Here is a 16,388-nt window from a genome sequence, read left to right as displayed (position 1 = left end):
TGCACACCCAGCCTTTTGAGGTAAACCATCAAATAATTCCCAGGCTTTAAGACATAAAACACAAGCAGGGACATACCCTGCTTGTGTTTTTGATGGGGTGGTCCCCAAAAAAACAAAAATCTTTAAAAAGCACATTTAAAATGAGAAAATTTTTTACCTGGGTGAGAAGCACGTTTTTGTATAAACTGCACCTTTGTGATTTTGACATAAGAGCCAGCCAAACCATCCTTCCTCTTTAGGAGCTCAATGAGCTGAAATGCCCTCACTAAGACACAAAACCACACACACACACACACACACACACAGAGTAGGAAACGAAACCTTTTGTTCTTTGCAGCTTTTATTTGTTTCTCAAATACAGGAGAGTTAATGTACAGAAGGACAAAGAATTTCATCAAGAACTGTACAATATTTACACCTTTTTTTTCCTTTTTTTATGGAAAATTAGATTGTTTTCAAAATAAGTCATAGTATGCACAAACATCAAAATGATAAAAATGAAATGCCTATCTCATGTTTAAATATTCCTCGTTTATACTCCTCCTTCCCATGTGGGAGATGGATAGTTTACTTCTTTTTCTCTGCACCTGCATGAATGATGATTGAACTGAAGCACAACAATGTAAAGAGTCAAATAGATTTTGCCATTCTTTTTTTTTCTCCATTTCTTCCTTTTTTTTTTGTTATTTTACACCCACTGTATTTGATACAATATGTCTGCCTCAATGTCTGGTCTTTTGGATAGAGGGGGAAGACGACTTGAATATGTGGGTTATGATTGTATACTGAACCTGTGGAAAACTATTTTTAAAAAAAAAAGTATTTAAGGGCAGCAAACCAGCACTTGTGAGAGCTTAAGTTAAAAACCTCCTCATATAAATAATAAAAATGTGTTTATATATTATCACACAGCTGACTGGTGCTGCCCTTCACATAGCACAGAATGAGAGATAGAGAGAGAGAGAGAGCGCATTTATTAACACATTTCCTGTTTCTATCCGCCGACGAGTCCCCGATCACTCAGCTTGCGGCACACGCAGTTTTAAAAAGCATTTTCACACTCCTCTACTCTTTTCGAAAGCCAACAGCTGATGTTAGTCTTTTCAAAAAAATAATTTATGTAAAAACTAAGCAGTAATAGTTTCTCTTTGAGCTATTGTCTTTATGACACAGTTGACAGGATGTCAGTGGCTCCTCCGTCGACTTGGCGATCCTCCTCTTTGTCCTTCCACCATGCTTCGCTCCCTTTTCACCAACAATCAATTCCCTCCAGTGCCCCCAAAACCAGGGGTGGGGGTCCCCTTCTCACAAAGTAAGACATTTTAGTCATTGATCAACAACAATAAAAAACACAAAAAAAAAAAAAAAAACAAACAAAATTTAAAAAAAACAAACAAACAAAAAAAACAGGCCAGTGTCCGAGGTCGCGTCAACAGACCCTCTCGTGTTCATCAAGGGCCTTAGAGATTTGAAGAGGGTCAGGGTGGGGGTGGGGGAGGGGCTGTACAGTAGGATCCATCTCTTTCCATTTTTGTATTTTCTTTTTGTTTTCAAATACTCTCACTTTAATTCACTGTCTGTGCCTTTATGCAGCTGAATCAGGCTTTGGTGCTGAGTGTGAGCAGCTCGATGAAGGAGCTGAAGAGGCTGTCCAGCCAGTTCTGGTTGGCCATGCACTGCTGCACCACTTCCTCTTGGCCTGGGTCTTCCGCTGCCTGCTCAATGGTGTTGGTCTGGAAGAGCGGGATGGAAGCACAGACAGTTGTGACCAATCCAATATGTGCCGAGCCAAAGAGAAAACAAGGCAACACAAGCTTCGAAATGACCAGAAATGACATGGCTTCCTACCTCTTTCTTGCACTGTAAGAAGGTGTGGTATTTATAGTGATGCAGGGAGTGGTAGAGACTGTAGATCCGATAAGACTCGGCTGACAGTTTAAGGTCCTATTAAGAAGAATTTGGATTATTACTAGGGTCAGTTTTATTAAAATTACTAAGGGAAAAAAAAAAAACAGTAATGTGAAAATAAGCATTACACAAAAGTGCAGCAGGTTTGGAAACTTGCAACAGGTGTTTGTGTCTGCCTTCCACCCTTTACAGAAATGGTTAATTTTGTCAGCTTGTGGTTTCAGTGTCTATTGTGGTTCGAGGCTTTTCTGCAGTCCACAAAAGTCAGTCGCTCGTTCATGTGTTCAAAATTTCACAAAACTGTGCACAGATGTACCACCGTATGCTGGGATTTGTAAATACTTAGATTTCAGCAAATATAACAAATATAAAGAGGGTATGACACGCTCACGCACGCTTACCTGTGGTTTAGGTAGGGTCTTCTTGACTCTGTTGAGGGTCTTGCGGTTGTAAGCGTCGCCGCTTAGCCGCACCCTAACCACTCCTGAATCCAGGGGGTCTACAATGATCTGTGGGTAAGCATGCAGGACCTCCTGTAGAGAAAGAGGGGCAGTCAGAAAGAGCCACGCAAAGAAACCCACGTGTCCTTGAGTCTGAGTGATTATCATTTAGTAAATAAAACCGTTTAAAAAAAGGTTGTAAACAGAAATGCTGTTACAGGGTGTCTACAAGTATAAACTAGTTAAAATTATGACATTTTTAATACAGCTTTAAAGAGGATTTAAGACCAAACTTGCAGTGGAAATGCTTATCCAAACTAAAAACATTTATTACAAATAAACACCTTGATGTCAGTTCAAAATTCACAATTAGGCCAAGTTAAGTATTTGGTTGAGTTTGATATCCATCCACCAGTTTTAACCACCTGGGGGTAATTGTTATTCTTAAAGGCATTTGTCATTAAATTTGCATCCTACCATTTCAATAAACTAACAAGGCTTTCCTCCTCATCATCAACTAATCTTTTGGTACTTTATGGCAATCTTCTGCATTTGAGCACAAATATAAGTCTGGAGAGTTACAAAAATAGCTCAGCCTTAACAATCTAGTGGAACTCAGCCATCCAGATGTGCAGAGGGAGCTGAAATAACACCACTGTAAGCTGGAAACCCTCTTACTAGGTGACTAATAATATGTAAGAACCATCCAGATTGAATTTTAAGACAATGAAATATAATATAATACAAGTATCAGCATATTTTACAGAAAAAAAAAAAAGTAGCATGATTTAAATGAAGGAAACAGAGCGATGTAGGAACGGAGAGATAAGCAGTACTTTATGGGCAGATTACCTGGTGTTGAGAGCTCATGCTGACTCTCCTCAACAACCTCCTCTTCTGTTCGCTAAGGATGCTGTCAATCTTCCTCATCGGGGGGAGGTAGAGCTCATCTGATGGCCAATCAAGGTAAAAGAAGTTTCATTAGTCATCATTCATGTAGCTGCCAATCATTTTAATGCCAGGAGCAAACTGAAAGCAGCTCTCTGGCTGCGGATCTTTATGCACTCCCAGGGCTTCCCCCTAACCTGTCATAACTTGTTTATCTAGACTGCTCAGAAACTCATAATGTGGGGGCTGTTTGTCCAACCGAAGGCTTCAACCGAAAACCTGGCAGTCGATACTTGACAGAAATGGTGATGTTTCTCAACCTGCCCAAACTTCCTGCTTATGAAAATGCTCCCATCCAGTTGTTTCACTGCAGATATTTAAGCTACAGAAAGCATGCTACCAGAGAGGCTGGTCTGGTTAGGGCAGAGTTTTTCTCACTTAATTGCATCTGATCTTTATTTTTTTTTTTTTAAATTGGTCAGCCTCCTGTGAGCCAGCAAATTTTAAAGGAAGGTTAACTGGTAATTATGTTGAGCAGAATGTGTGCGTAGTTCTCACCGTCTGTATCCTCCAGGGCTTGGATCATGTCGGGGTCCAGGGCTGTGCTCACCAGCATCTCCACGTAGCTCCTGAACATTTCCCTCATGGCACGGTTGTTCACTCCTCCTTTCACTGGCACTGAGTGGGTGAGAACAAGTTTTAAACTGAGCCCTCTAATTAAAATGTGAAAAGAAATTGACTTCTAAAGTAAATCTGGACGTGCAAAGAATAAAATAAGGTCTCACTTTCATTTTCACTAGCTGCTTCATCTGATGAGTCTGAGTCAGATGATGAAGGTACTTCCTTCAGCCACTTCTTCCTCTTCTTGGGCGGCGGCTCTGCCTTCACCTTGGCTGGCTTGGACTTGGGTGGTCGCTCAGCCTTTTCCTTCTTCTCCACCACTTTCCTGTCTTCCTTCGTTCTACCTCGCTCTGCAGCACGTTTTTCTACTTTCTCCTGCTGTGGCTGCACCCGCTTCTCCTTTTCCCTCTCTTTCTCCGAGTCCCTGTTTTTCTCCTTCTCCTCAGCTTTAGGAACAGCAGCTGTAAGCTCCTTCTTTTCTCGTTGTTCTTTTGTTGTCGTGGTCGCTGTTCTGGTTTTCTCCCTCTGTTCACGCTGGACTGGTGGAGCCACTCTCTCCTCTTTCTCCACTACTCTTGATGGCACCTGGGTGGCGGGAGGGGATGCCATTCTCGGGAGGGACTGACGTCTGTAGGATATAAAGAAATCAGTCTTATTTACCACAACACAGGATAACTTCATCTTATCTGCACTTATTAAGTCCTCAAAATGGTGATGATTCAACTATGAAGAGCCTACTTCTGTAGCTGCAGCTTAGTTGCAGAGGTTCCATATCATTTCATATTTTTGGAGGGTAGTAATATCATGCTCAGCAGGGATCTATTCTAGTTCATTTTAATTTAATATGGGCATGTGTTTCGGGATGAAAAACAGTCTCACCTGAGTGCAGGTGTGGCTCTGCGCCACGGTCTCCTGGAGCACACTCTGACATAGTCCTTTTTGTTGACATTCTCTAGAAACTTGACATATATTCGCTGATAGCGCCTCTTAGCATCTCCAAAGTATCCAAGATACTGAGTCACAAAAGGAAAAACAACTTTTAGTCTCATTAATTGATTATGTGACAATATAGTTTGGAGGATAATGCTAGCCATATAACATAAACAACATTATTTTTATTATGTTATGGCTGGAACTCTAAAAAGCATATAAATTAACTTGTGTGCAGGTGTGGTTAGATTAGTGAGCGCGTGGGGTGAACTCACGTTGCTTGTGGCGCAGAACTGTCTCTGCCCGTCTTTAATCTCTGGGCTGAACTTCTGCAGCAGGGCTTTCTGCACCCTCCAGATGGGTGGAGGCTCACGGCCTGTCTGCAAGGCCAGCTGTATCCACACACATAACACACAGTTACGCATATAATGTCTGTATTCCAGCTTTAATTTAAATAATCTTTTTTTTTTTTTTTTTTAAAGTACTGAGTGATTTTATTGGCTTTAACAATATTTTACTGCATTTTAAACTGTACTGACACCCATGTAGCTGCATAAAGATTAATATACTGGTTTAATAAAAATAATCACAGATTCAAATACCTTGAGTGTCCGAATGTCTTCCACACGCACCACAAACTCATCCCTCTCTCTAAAGATGCCCTCCCCTCCACTCTCGCTCTCATCCTCCTCACTCTCTCCAACAATGGCAGCATCTTCTTGCTTTTGGGCAAGATGCAGCGATGTGATCTTAGGAGCTGGGGGTTCTTCTGGAGAGGCGGGGGACTCTGGAGATGGCATGGGAGAATCCTTCTGAGCGGAAGATGGGGGAGGAGGGGAGGGTGGGGCAGGAGGAGGAGGAGGAGGAGGCGGCGGAGGAGTGGCAGGCTGCTGGATAGTAGCCAGTGTAGGAGGAGCAGGTGGGGGGGAAGGAGATGTGGGTGCGACAGGGCTCGGAGGCTGGGAGTCCTCCTGTTGTTGTTCTTCTGGTGGAGGCAGGGGTGAGGGGCGCGAGAGAGGAGGGAGGGGAGAGTGAGAAGGAGATGAGGATGAGGCAGGAGATGGGGGGACAGAGGGAGGTTCAGGAGTTGTGGGTTCTGGAGGAATCTCAGGAAGAGGAGCTGGAAGGAAGGTGGGAAAAAAAATTCAACTAAATTAAATTTATTTTTACAAACGCATTAAAGGAATTTTTAAACTAAGCTATAGAAAATGTGCTATGATTTAAAAAAAAAAAAAAAAAAAAAAAAAAAAAAAAAAAACACTTCCACTCTTACCATCAAGCTTTGGTGCACCTAGAGTTTCCAGCTGTGGTTCCTCTGTCATATCACTCTCTTCATCTCCTCCTATGCTTCTTTCCTCTTCATTCTCTTCCTCTTCCTCCTCCTCCTCCTTGTTCTCATTAATGTCTCCATCTTCTGGCTGAAGGACATCTGGTTCATTTGATTGGGGCTGGGCATGGGGGGTGTGCATGGCAGGCTGTGGGCTAAGCGTCGGTGGCTGCATTGTGGGTGTAAGAGGGGCCTGACTCAGTTGATTTTGAGACTGGGGAGGCGGAGGAGGTAACGGGGGCTGGATGTTCGAGGTCAGCTGAGGAGTGTCATACAGAGCAGAAATGGCTGAGGAGATGCTCTTCTGGAGGTCCTGGTTCTTTCCAACTGAGTCCTCCTCATCAGAGGAGAATGAAGGCAAAGTCTCCAGATTCCTCTTTAATTCATCTTCTAAGCGCTTGGGGCTGGGGCAGTTGCCCAGAGCCAGACCCCCATTCCCTTCACCATCCCCAAATGGAGGCGGTGGCGGCGGCGGAGGAGGTGCAGGAGACAGTGAGCGCAGACCTCCTGATTTACAGGGTGAAGCTTCGCCATTGTCAGGTTCCATTCCTGGTGAGATGTCCAAGCCTGGATGTCTCTTCCCTGTTTTGAGGAAATCCAGGAATGAAGCAACAAAACCAGCCTTAGACTCAGAGTCCTTCTCATCCCCCTAAAAGAAAGACAAAAGAGAGCCTCTGATTCAGATCAAATACTGACACTGAAGTCATTATCTTCAACTATGGAGCCACATACTTGAATTATGTTCAAAATTGCTTAGGCTGAATTTAAATGAACATTTTCTGCTTAGCATAGCAAAGATGAAATCCTGTAGCAGTTACCCTTTCCTCCAGCCCCTCTTCATCCACTCCTTCACCCATCATCTGGCTTTTCTGTTTGATCTTGTCCTGACTTCTGGTGCTTTCAGTGCTGCAGGGGGGTCCGGGACTTAAACCGAGTGAGGGAGCAGAGCCAACTGAGCCGTCTGACAAAGCAGGGTCCGTGCCAGACAAAGAATCTGTCCTCAGCAAAGCATCAGAGGATGACAAGCTACCAATGGGTAACTTGATCTGGAAAGGAAGAGAAAAGAAAAAAAAAAAAAAAGTCATTAAATGTTTTTGCATGAATGTAAAAGGTATAGTCAGCAAAAACTAGAAACCCAAGATTAACTCATTTTAAATTACTAGCATTTAAATAAGACATCAGTTATAATAACTTGTAATAATGATTGATAATAAAACAGAAACAGAGAAAGAAAAACAAAACAAAAAATCCTCAGCTGGCTCACGGCACCAATAAGCATCCACACACAGGTCACACAAACCACAAAAGCTGCATGTCTGACTCTCCCTTTTGTCCCACAGGCAGATCTACATTATTTAAAGAAAGGGTTCACATGTGAACCACTTCTTTTATCTGTGTTTTTACAGTTCTTAGTCTTAATCTTAGTTCTTAGTCTTAGTCTATTCTAAAAAAAAAACAAAAACTCCAATCTCATTGTACATCCTGTATAATGACAATAAAGGCATTCTATTCTATTCTAAATAACTAGTGTTTGTTTTTTTTTACTTTAATTAGCATCAAATCTCTGCCTCTTCCTGGCAGAATCTCACTGACCTTGAGAGGTGGAATTGGCTCATGCTGCTGCTGGGGCTGGTGATGGAGCTGCTGTGGTGGCTGCTGCTGCTGCTGATGGAGATGATGGTGGTGCATCTGATCCTGCTCCTTCCCACTCATTTCTATGTACATATCCTCCCTCCTTCCTCCTCTACCTCGGCTTCCGCGGCCTCTACCCCTCCCTCGTCCCTCTACACTGAATCCCCCTCCTACTGTCATTCCACCCATTTCTCCCATCATCCCTCTTGGAGTGTAGGGCTCAGGCATAGGGCGGATGCGGGGTCTCCCTCTTGGTCTTGGAGGACCCTCTCTTTTGGGCCTAGTAGGCTTTCGGCCTCTCTTTTTGGGTCCTTCTGGAGGCAGAAGAGCATGTGAACCCATAGATGAGTAGCCAGAAGAGTGGTAGAAATCAATGTCACCCATTAAAGGGCTGAGAGATCCGCTTCCTCCTCCTCCTCCCTTTCTGCAGCTGGACACCAAATCTGGCAATAGGTCTGGAAGCCTTCGGCTATTCAACCGGATGTCAGCTGGCTGGTCAGCTTTATCCTCATCATCTTCAAACTCATATTCTTGAGCGTAACTTTTCTTAGGCAGTGTGTTAGGGTCCCTGCGCTCCTTTAAAAGGTGGAAAGAGCTAGATTTAAGGAGCTTTTTGGGACGAGATGAGCAAAAAATTGGAGACTGGAGACCTCCAGACCCAGCTCCTGAGCTAGTTCCTCCAGGTCCTGAAGACAGTTTAGGTCCAGAGTTGTTGGGACCAGCTGTATTGGAGCTCATACCCATCGCTGGGGCCTGCGACTGTATCAAACCTAGCTGCTCAGTGTTGACAGTTGAAGGCAGCTCATGTGTTTTAAGGGAGTCTAAATCCAGGGTCATGGTATTGTTGGTAGGTTCTTCAAGGCCATGACAGTAAGGTTCATAACCCTGGTCTCCACCGTGATGACCCATTATGTCATAGCTCGCTCCACTGCTTCCCCCTGCTCCACCTGAACTCTGTCCTGCTTTTAGTGAATCCATTCCTTCTTGCCCAGTGTGGCTTTCATTCATCTCTTCCTGCCCTGGTCCTGCACCACCAGCACAGCTAGACTTGTAGTCGTCTGCACAAAACATGTCCTCCATTCCTGGAAAAAAGGAGCGGTCCTCATCCTGAAGGAGGGAGTCTGGGAAGCAGATAGAAGTTAAGGGTACAAAGCGGTTACTTTGCTGATTCTGGTCTGCTTTCTCCACAGGGCTGACTGTGTCAAACTGGTGCTGTTCTGAGCGCTGCTGGTCAAGCTGGCTCTGCTGCGGGGTGAGCTGGGCTGAGAGTGGCTGCTGTGGGTCAGGCTGAGGCTGGGAGTGTGTGGAGGAAGGTGGCGGTATATGGTGAGGGGGCTGCTGCTGAGGGTGGGGTTGGGTGTGAGGGTGGTGAGAGTGGGTTTGTTGGTGTTGTGAGGATGGGTGCGGCTGCTGTTGCTGCTGCGCATGGTGCTGGGAAAGATGGTGCATGTGAGACGGGGTGGATAAGCCAATGTCAGGCTCAGTAAGGAAGGAGTGGAGTTCAGAGGCTGAGTGTTGCTGCGAATGATGGGTTGGGGGCGGCGGATGGAGGGGCGTATGCTGTCTCTGTTGCTCCTGCTGCTGCTGTCGGTGGCGTTCACTGCCACCGCCGCTCCTTCCCGCGCTGCCTGGTCCACCACGTCTGTCTTCTGCAACAGCAACGTCTGTGCTGGAGGTTTGAGAAAGGGAACGCTCCAGCATGTCCAAGGAAGAGACCACTGAGCTTTGTTTAACCTGGCTCTGCTCATGCTGATGTGGAGGGGGCCCATGGTTGTAGTGAGCCGCTGCTACCTCCAAAGCTTGGGACTGCAGCTGAAGCTGGAGCTGGGTGGCTTGGGACTGAGACTGAGGCTGGTGTTTACTCGAGCCAAGTCTCCCACCAGCACTTTCCATTACAGCTTGTTGTTGGCTAATAGTATGCTGCTGCTGTTGGGGATGAGAATCCATTTTATGGTGCTGCTGATGTTGTGAATGAGAGTCAATTTTGTGATGCTGCTGATGTGGATGGGAGTCCATCTTCTGGTGCTGTTGGTGCTGAGGATGGGAGTCCATTTTGGGGTGCTGCTGATGCGATGGGTGGGAGTCCATTTTGTGGTGCTGTTGGTGTTGCCGATGAGAGTCCATCTTGTGATGCTGCGGATGAGGCTCCAGTTTGTTGCGGGTGGTGTGGGACAGCACTGACTGGAGCAGATGTGGTGGCTGACGGGACTGATCGGTGGGAGAGTCCATAAGGGACGCGGCAGCTTGTGACTGAGAATGCTGTTGTTGGATCTCAGGTGTTTTCCGTGGATAAGGGATTTCTGCACGCTCCTGTGGCTTCTTCTGGAGCTCCATTTGGGTGTGTGGTGGTATCTGTGAGTGTGAGGACACATGCTGGGTGTGTGAGGAGTGTTGAGTAGCAAGGGAGTGCTGGGTGTACGGGTCACCCCGGCCATAGTGGACAACAGAGCCCAGGTTATCGTGGTGATGGAGGTGGGAGTGCACTTGTTCAGCACTGCCTCTCCCACCACTGCTCCTGCTGCTTGCAACAGACCTCTCGTTCCTTTGCTGCTGCTGTTGATGATGGTGTTGCTGATGTTGCTGTTGTTTCTTCAGTGACATCTCCAGCTGGCTGTCCAGCCCTGAGATAGACCCTCCAGAACCTGCATTTCCTACTCCAGCAGTGGTTGTGGCACTGTGGGTACGTATGACACTCTGTGGGTGGTATCTCTCCTCAGAAGTCTTACTCATGTCATAGCTCATCCCTTTGCCTGAATCAGTGGTTGGGGGTACTGACTGGGGCTGAGGCTGTGTTTGCTGAGATGTCTGCTGGGGCTGTTGTTGAGGATGATGATGAGCAGCCTGTGGCGCAGGACTCGCCTGGGCTTGCAGGAGATGCTGGATCAAGAATTCATCATCATCATCTACTTCTTCTTGGGATCTCTGAGAGCCCACTCCTAGCATAGAAGTGTCTGCCTTCGTTTTGGAGGTGGTGGAATGATATGACTGAGGTTGGGAGCTGGGGCCTCTGGTGTCAGGGAAGCCTTGTGGGGAGGCTAGGAAAGTTGGGGAGAGAACTGAGGAAATGTATTTATTTGAGCCTGCCCCTCCTGGAGATTGAGTGGGGCAGGTTGGTACTGGGGAGTGCAACCCTGGACGGATGATGCCAGAGTTGCCTGATGGAGAGGGGCTAGAGTCTGCAATATGGTAAGGTGCACCACCACTACCTCCTCCACCTCTCTCATTGGTGAGACCATTTCCTGCTCCTCCCCCTGAACCAGAGTTTCCACTTCCTGTGCCGCTGCTGCTTCCTGCCCCAGATGCGCCACTGCCTGACGAACCACTTGATCTTAGAAGGGCAGGTGAGTGACCTGGGGCTCCATAGCCTAGTGATGGGCTTCCAGCACCACCCAGAGAAGATGGAAGCGATCCATAAGCAGAGTCAGTTCCATATATATCAGTGGAATAAGACTGGCTTCTCCCTCCCAGACTCCCATAGCCTTTCCCTCCAGTACCTGAGCTCAAGTCTTGGGCTTGTGGTGAACTGAAGCCTCCATAGGACTGAGCCAGGTGAGATGTAGGGGGCTGATTAGGGGAATATGACTGTGTTTGTTGCTGGGGTGGGGTCTGACCAGTAAGAGCAGATGTGGGGGTCTTCACTGGGGGGACAGGAGAACCATAGCCTGAGAGACAGGATTTTGGGAGAGACTGTGGGGCAGATGTAGAGGTGGCAGGGGGCTGCTGCTGCTGCTGAGGGGCTGGAGGAGGCGGAGCTGGCTGAGGGGGTGGCTGCTGCCTGGAAGGGGCTGCACTGGAAGTGGAGGTGGGAATTGAGTTGGAAGGATGAGCACCAGAGGTAGCAGAAGAAGAGGAGGATGAAGAGGAGGTGGATGAAGCTGAAGGGGGAGTATGAGGAGTTCTCGAAGATGATGCAGAACTGCCAGAAGAATAACCACTGCTGGAGCTACTTTTAGTACCTTTCCCAGCTGAGGAGGAAGATGAGGAAGAGGAAGAGGAGGAATAGGGAGGTTGATTGATTGGCCGATACTGCTCAGTGCGGGAGGTGGGCTTGTGGTCAGATGAGGGGCTCTGGTCTCCCAATGGACTGCAAGAAAGTCCGGCATGCCTGTGATGGGTGGCAATCTGCTGGTACCCAGGCCCTCCACAGCTGAGGTAGTGCTGAAGAGAGTGGGCAGCAGAGGACGAGAGCTGCGACTGAGCTGGCGTGGGGCGCTGGTAGTGTTTGATAACGCTGTCCTGCCGAGGTACGGCCCGCTCCTGAGCCGAGTTAGACTGGGACTGAGACTGAGGCTGGGGCTGGGCTGAGGAAAAGACTGACGGATTATACAGCTGGGAGGACTGATCCTGTAGCTGTGATGACAGCAAGTTGAACTGGTGTGACTGCAGGTGCCTGGCAGAGGATGCCTGGGCTGATGTGGCACCTGTGGGATCCTGGCTGCCCCTGTAGGCAGCTGCAGCAGCACCCTGTGAGGACAGGAGTCTATCAAATCCAAGACTTGACTGAGATGGGGCTTTTATGTGTATTAGGGGGTCGTGTGGGGAGAGCAGACCATTGGATGTGGGACTGAAAGTGGGTGTATCTTGGAGGGAAAGTGAGGCAGCAGGGAATGAACGGCTGGAGAAGGATGCTGGATGCTGATAGGCTGATAGAGCTGAAGAGGAGGGGAAGGAGCCAGAGCCAGGAAGGGCTCCAGAGATGAACAATTCAGGAGGAGCAGGCGTGTGCATCGCTGTTAGGAAAAGGAAGACATTGCAAAATTACTCAGTAACTTTCAAGCCATTATTTAAATCTGGCATACATTAATTAGTAAAACAAGAAAGAGCATTTAAAATTAATCAAGTCAAAGGGAAGCCTATGAACAAGTACAATAAAATCCTTAAATATTTGATAAGAAAGCACACAGTCACACAGTCAGAATAATAATGCAGATAAACATTGGAAGATTTTTTAAATGTCACATTGACTGTGGGGCCTGTTTGAATGTCAACACATCAGGGAAGATCTAACATAGCCCCACCTGTCTGCCAGGATGGCGTGCGGAACTGGGATAGTAGGGAGGAGGCAGAGGGCGGAGGCTGGGGACCCCGGGACTCCAGAGCTGAGATCAGATTCATGACAGAGGCATCAGGGGCAGAAGGGCTGGCGTGGTGCAGGCCAGTATCGAACAGCCCCGACAAACCTTTAGAAAGGAAAGACGGAACAATGAAAAATGAACTAATTGATTAAGAATGCAAATTTTAAACACAACCAGTTACCCAGATATACACAAAGTAAGAAAATTAGGTTTAAGCTTCTTGAAAGGTTTATTTGGTAAGCCTGCTGTAAAGCAAAGAATGTGAAACAGGATGTTAGAAGTTCCAGCTGCATCTAAAAAAAAAAATAAAATAAAAAATATGTAATTCATAAGATTTTGGCAAAAATGTATGAGAATGAACACAAGCTTTAACATCTAAGACTTTGACTCATCTCAGCTATAATGTGCACATTTTTCAATGACAATAATCTACCAGGGCCTGCATGGACAGACACAATAATTCATTGCCAGGGCCCCTTATGGCGGTGACATGGAAGGTATGACATTTATCTTACCCAAACTCCGTCCAGCTGCTCCCCAAGCTCCGCCTTGGCCAGAGCTCCCTGGGTGGTGATTGGTGGCATAGCCCTGCAGAGGGTGTGGGGTGGCGTAGGCTTGCCGGTGAAGGAGCTCAGAGTCAGGGTGGGATGATCTGGAACTCCCATATACAAGACTAGGAAGGAATGGGAGGAAAGGGGAGGGGAGGGGAGAGGACAGGGTTGTGAACAGTCAGTAATTTCACTCACGTGCATTTATGAAAACCAAATCTGTTCCCACAGTGTGACCCATGAGGGAACAGTTTCTAATATAGGGTCACCTATGTTAAAAAAAAAAACAAACAAACAAAAACTACAAAACACATTTGATATGCAGGTAAATTTTTCCCCATTCAATAAATTATGTTAAATCCCGCCGGTTCATTAGGAGTTCTTCCTTAGTATCTCAAAGCTTCTTGGCAGTTGTCTACAGGTGTAAAGCAAATCTCTGATGAGTGTGATTTACTGCTGGATTACAAACTCGGTGATTACACCCAAGTGTATTACACCAGATGCAAATCTTTAAAACCAGCTGCATACCTGCCATGCAAAAATTAAAGAACAGCTAATTTGCAATGATTGTACTGGAAGCAGAAGACACCCTGATTGCATTATTTGCAATTATACCAAGTAAATAAACTCCCTGTTCAAATCTTAACAGCTTCCCCTGACAGAACTTGTGCTTTACAAATGCCAGATGAAATGCGTGGCTGCCTGGCTAACCAGATGACATGCTAACATTTGTGCTGCTGTTAGCACCGCCTAGCAGAGCACAGCAGCTATGGTAGAAATGCAGATACTAGGCCCAAACTGCAAGGCCAGCCTTACATTTAAATAAAGCATGGGTAACCAACTTGCAGAAGTGAGCCGAGTGAAAAATACCGCTTCCTTAGTGTATACTAAAGATAACTGATTAATATGCCTGTATGCACTGATTATGATGATGGAGCTAACAGCTGGATGGTGCAAGCCGACGCAAATGCATGCTAAGCTGCATGCAAACACCAGCAACTAGCTAGGTTTGTTTAATCAAATATCATTTCCACCCCCACCCCCCAGAGTGAGCATAGTGGCTTTCGAGTATGATCTGGCTGTTAAATCTGCGTTTTAATATCGCACATGTGCAGCTATATAAGGGGCAATGACGTTTGCATTCACAGGCCTCAATAGACATCCCTGCAACAGAGCGCTAGCTCGCAGGGCTAACCAAAGCTAAAAAAAAAAAGACAGAGGTATCTTGCAGAGTCCAGGCGATTTTCACGACCACCAAATGCATTCACCAATGGCCTAATTTTATTGAAATTCATGCAAACGGTAAGATGCATGTTTGACGCAAGAGTGGATGTGGGACAATTTATTATGCAAATGAACCCAAATCATCCAAAAAAGGAAGAAAAAAAAATCTGGCTCATGCTTGGCCAAAACACATCCAAAACCTCAATTATGACAGTGTTGCGTTAGCCCCATGTGAATAATTCCCTCCCCCATTTTTTTTTCATTATTATGTGGTTATTTAAGAAATGTTTAATTAAATGCATCCTCTCGTTAATATGCATCAGTTCATCTTCTTCAGGTCTGTTCGGGGGTGCTGCTGGAATGGGTTTGCTGCGTCTGCACTCCTTCCCAGATCCTATCAATCCAATGCATTTCTATCTATCGGGGGTTTGTGTCCAGGCCTGCACACAGGGAACAATAATTCCTATGGATACTCCAGACACCCCCCCACCCTGCCAGGTCTACCTAAAACCCACGTCTGTCAATCACATTCAGTTCATTTCCCCTACCTTTCCTTTCTCCACCCCGCCCACCCCCACGACACACACTCATCCATTCCTGTTTATAATATTATTACTATGCAACTGTTTGGATGACAATGCATTACACATAATAGCAAAGGCATGGGACTATACGTGAATGGCGACAATTTGTTTACATGGGTCACACCGTGCAAAGTAGCACTAATGCATGCACATTGTCTGAATCCAAAGCATACCTTGCTTTTGCCGTTCTCTCGTAACTCCATCCTGCTCCTGCGCCCAAATCACCAAATCCTGTTCCCGGGTAATTTCTATCCATTTATGTGTTGTACAGTATGTGCGATGAGGATGAAAGCAACGAGAACGTCGCAGGGCAGGTTACGGGAAAAAAAATCCAGTCTTTCACGTTCTCGTTTTCAGACTATTTTCCCCGGTTTCATAAGCAAGTCCTCAGGAGTGGAAAACAGCATATTGAAAGAGAAATGGAGGGGAGGAGGAGAAAGCTGGATGAAAAAAAGAGGGGGGTCTACGGGGTTATAATCCAACCACCTCCAAAAAAAGCCAGTCTTTCTCCTTTTCCTACGCCTTTCACATTTATCATTTCCACGAATGCAGATTTAGTCTGAAACCAGTCACGGTCATGATGAAGATGCCGCGGATTTGGCCGGTGATGGGCGAATTGCTGATAAACATTTGACTTGAATGCGTCCTTTTTCACCGTCTCTCCTCCCCTTTTCTTTCGGCTAGTTTTGGCTAGGCTGCTAGCACGAGAAAAGATTGCAATCGACAAGCCACGTTGGTAGCAATCTGCCCCAGTAGACGAGCAAAGAAATCCCCAATTTGAAAATCTCTCTCGTTTTTCTCTCCCTTGCATGCAAATCGTTCCCACCCCCCCTCCGGAGCAGAGCCGTACAGCTAGCAGCAGATGCTAGCTGTCAGTAACGACGCATCAAAATAAAACGGGACTGCTTTTATTTCCCCAAATGTTCGCTCCCCATATTTCTTTTTTGGGTCGTTCAAGTAAAAGCGACGACGATGTTACTCAAAATATGGAAAAAAAAAAATCAACTAGAGCACGAAAAATATTAAAGCCCAAACGAGGAAGTGTGCAGAAAGCAGGCCGCGTTTTAATATTTTTTACTCATTTTCCTCCGGAGACGCCATTTTTGAAGGCGGCTGGCCGCTGTCCGTCCTCCCTCTCCCCCTTTCTGTGTCTCCGCCGAGACTCACTCACTGTCTGCGGTGACCTCCATTCACGCTTTTCAGTTTGCCAG

At 46.3% G+C, this 16,388-nt stretch overlaps 1 protein-coding gene across 2 annotated transcripts in view; it reads right to left on the bottom strand.

Annotated features, from left to right (window-relative positions):
- Positions 1-322: 322 nt before the first annotated feature.
- Positions 323-16,388, bottom strand: part of LOC115798547 (proline-rich protein 12-like) — a 24,030-nt gene continuing 7,964 nt past the window's right edge. Inside the window, exons 1-15 of one of the 2 annotated variants that reach the window (XM_030755423.1) lie at positions 15,351-16,383; positions 13,337-13,494; positions 12,765-12,926; positions 7,708-12,476; positions 6,933-7,160; positions 6,061-6,763; positions 5,390-5,907; positions 5,063-5,179; positions 4,737-4,870; positions 4,022-4,485; positions 3,795-3,914; positions 3,201-3,298; positions 2,310-2,441; positions 1,849-1,944; positions 323-1,733 (exon numbers count right to left, since the gene is read on the bottom strand). In XM_030755423.1, coding sequence (XP_030611283.1) covers positions 1,599-1,733; positions 1,849-1,944; positions 2,310-2,441; positions 3,201-3,298; positions 3,795-3,914; positions 4,022-4,485; positions 4,737-4,870; positions 5,063-5,179; positions 5,390-5,907; positions 6,061-6,763; positions 6,933-7,160; positions 7,708-12,476; positions 12,765-12,926; positions 13,337-13,494; positions 15,351-15,433 — 7,917 coding nt within the window. In that variant the 5' untranslated portion in view covers positions 15,434-16,383 and the 3' untranslated portion in view covers positions 323-1,598. Of the gene's footprint in view, positions 1,734-1,848; positions 1,945-2,309; positions 2,442-3,200; positions 3,299-3,794; positions 3,915-4,021; positions 4,486-4,736; positions 4,871-5,062; positions 5,180-5,389; positions 5,908-6,060; positions 6,764-6,932; positions 7,161-7,707; positions 12,477-12,764; positions 12,927-13,336; positions 13,495-15,350; positions 16,384-16,388 lie in introns of those variants that run through there. The other variant, XM_030755424.1, reaches the window with a different exon arrangement.

The sequence above is a fragment of the Archocentrus centrarchus genome, chromosome 19 (assembly GCF_007364275.1).
Source record: "Archocentrus centrarchus isolate MPI-CPG fArcCen1 chromosome 19, fArcCen1, whole genome shotgun sequence".
NCBI classification, from domain to species: Eukaryota; Metazoa; Chordata; class Actinopteri; order Cichliformes; family Cichlidae; genus Archocentrus; species Archocentrus centrarchus.
Note: the sequence above shows the minus strand (reverse complement) of the source record. Positions and strands in the feature narration are given on the sequence as shown.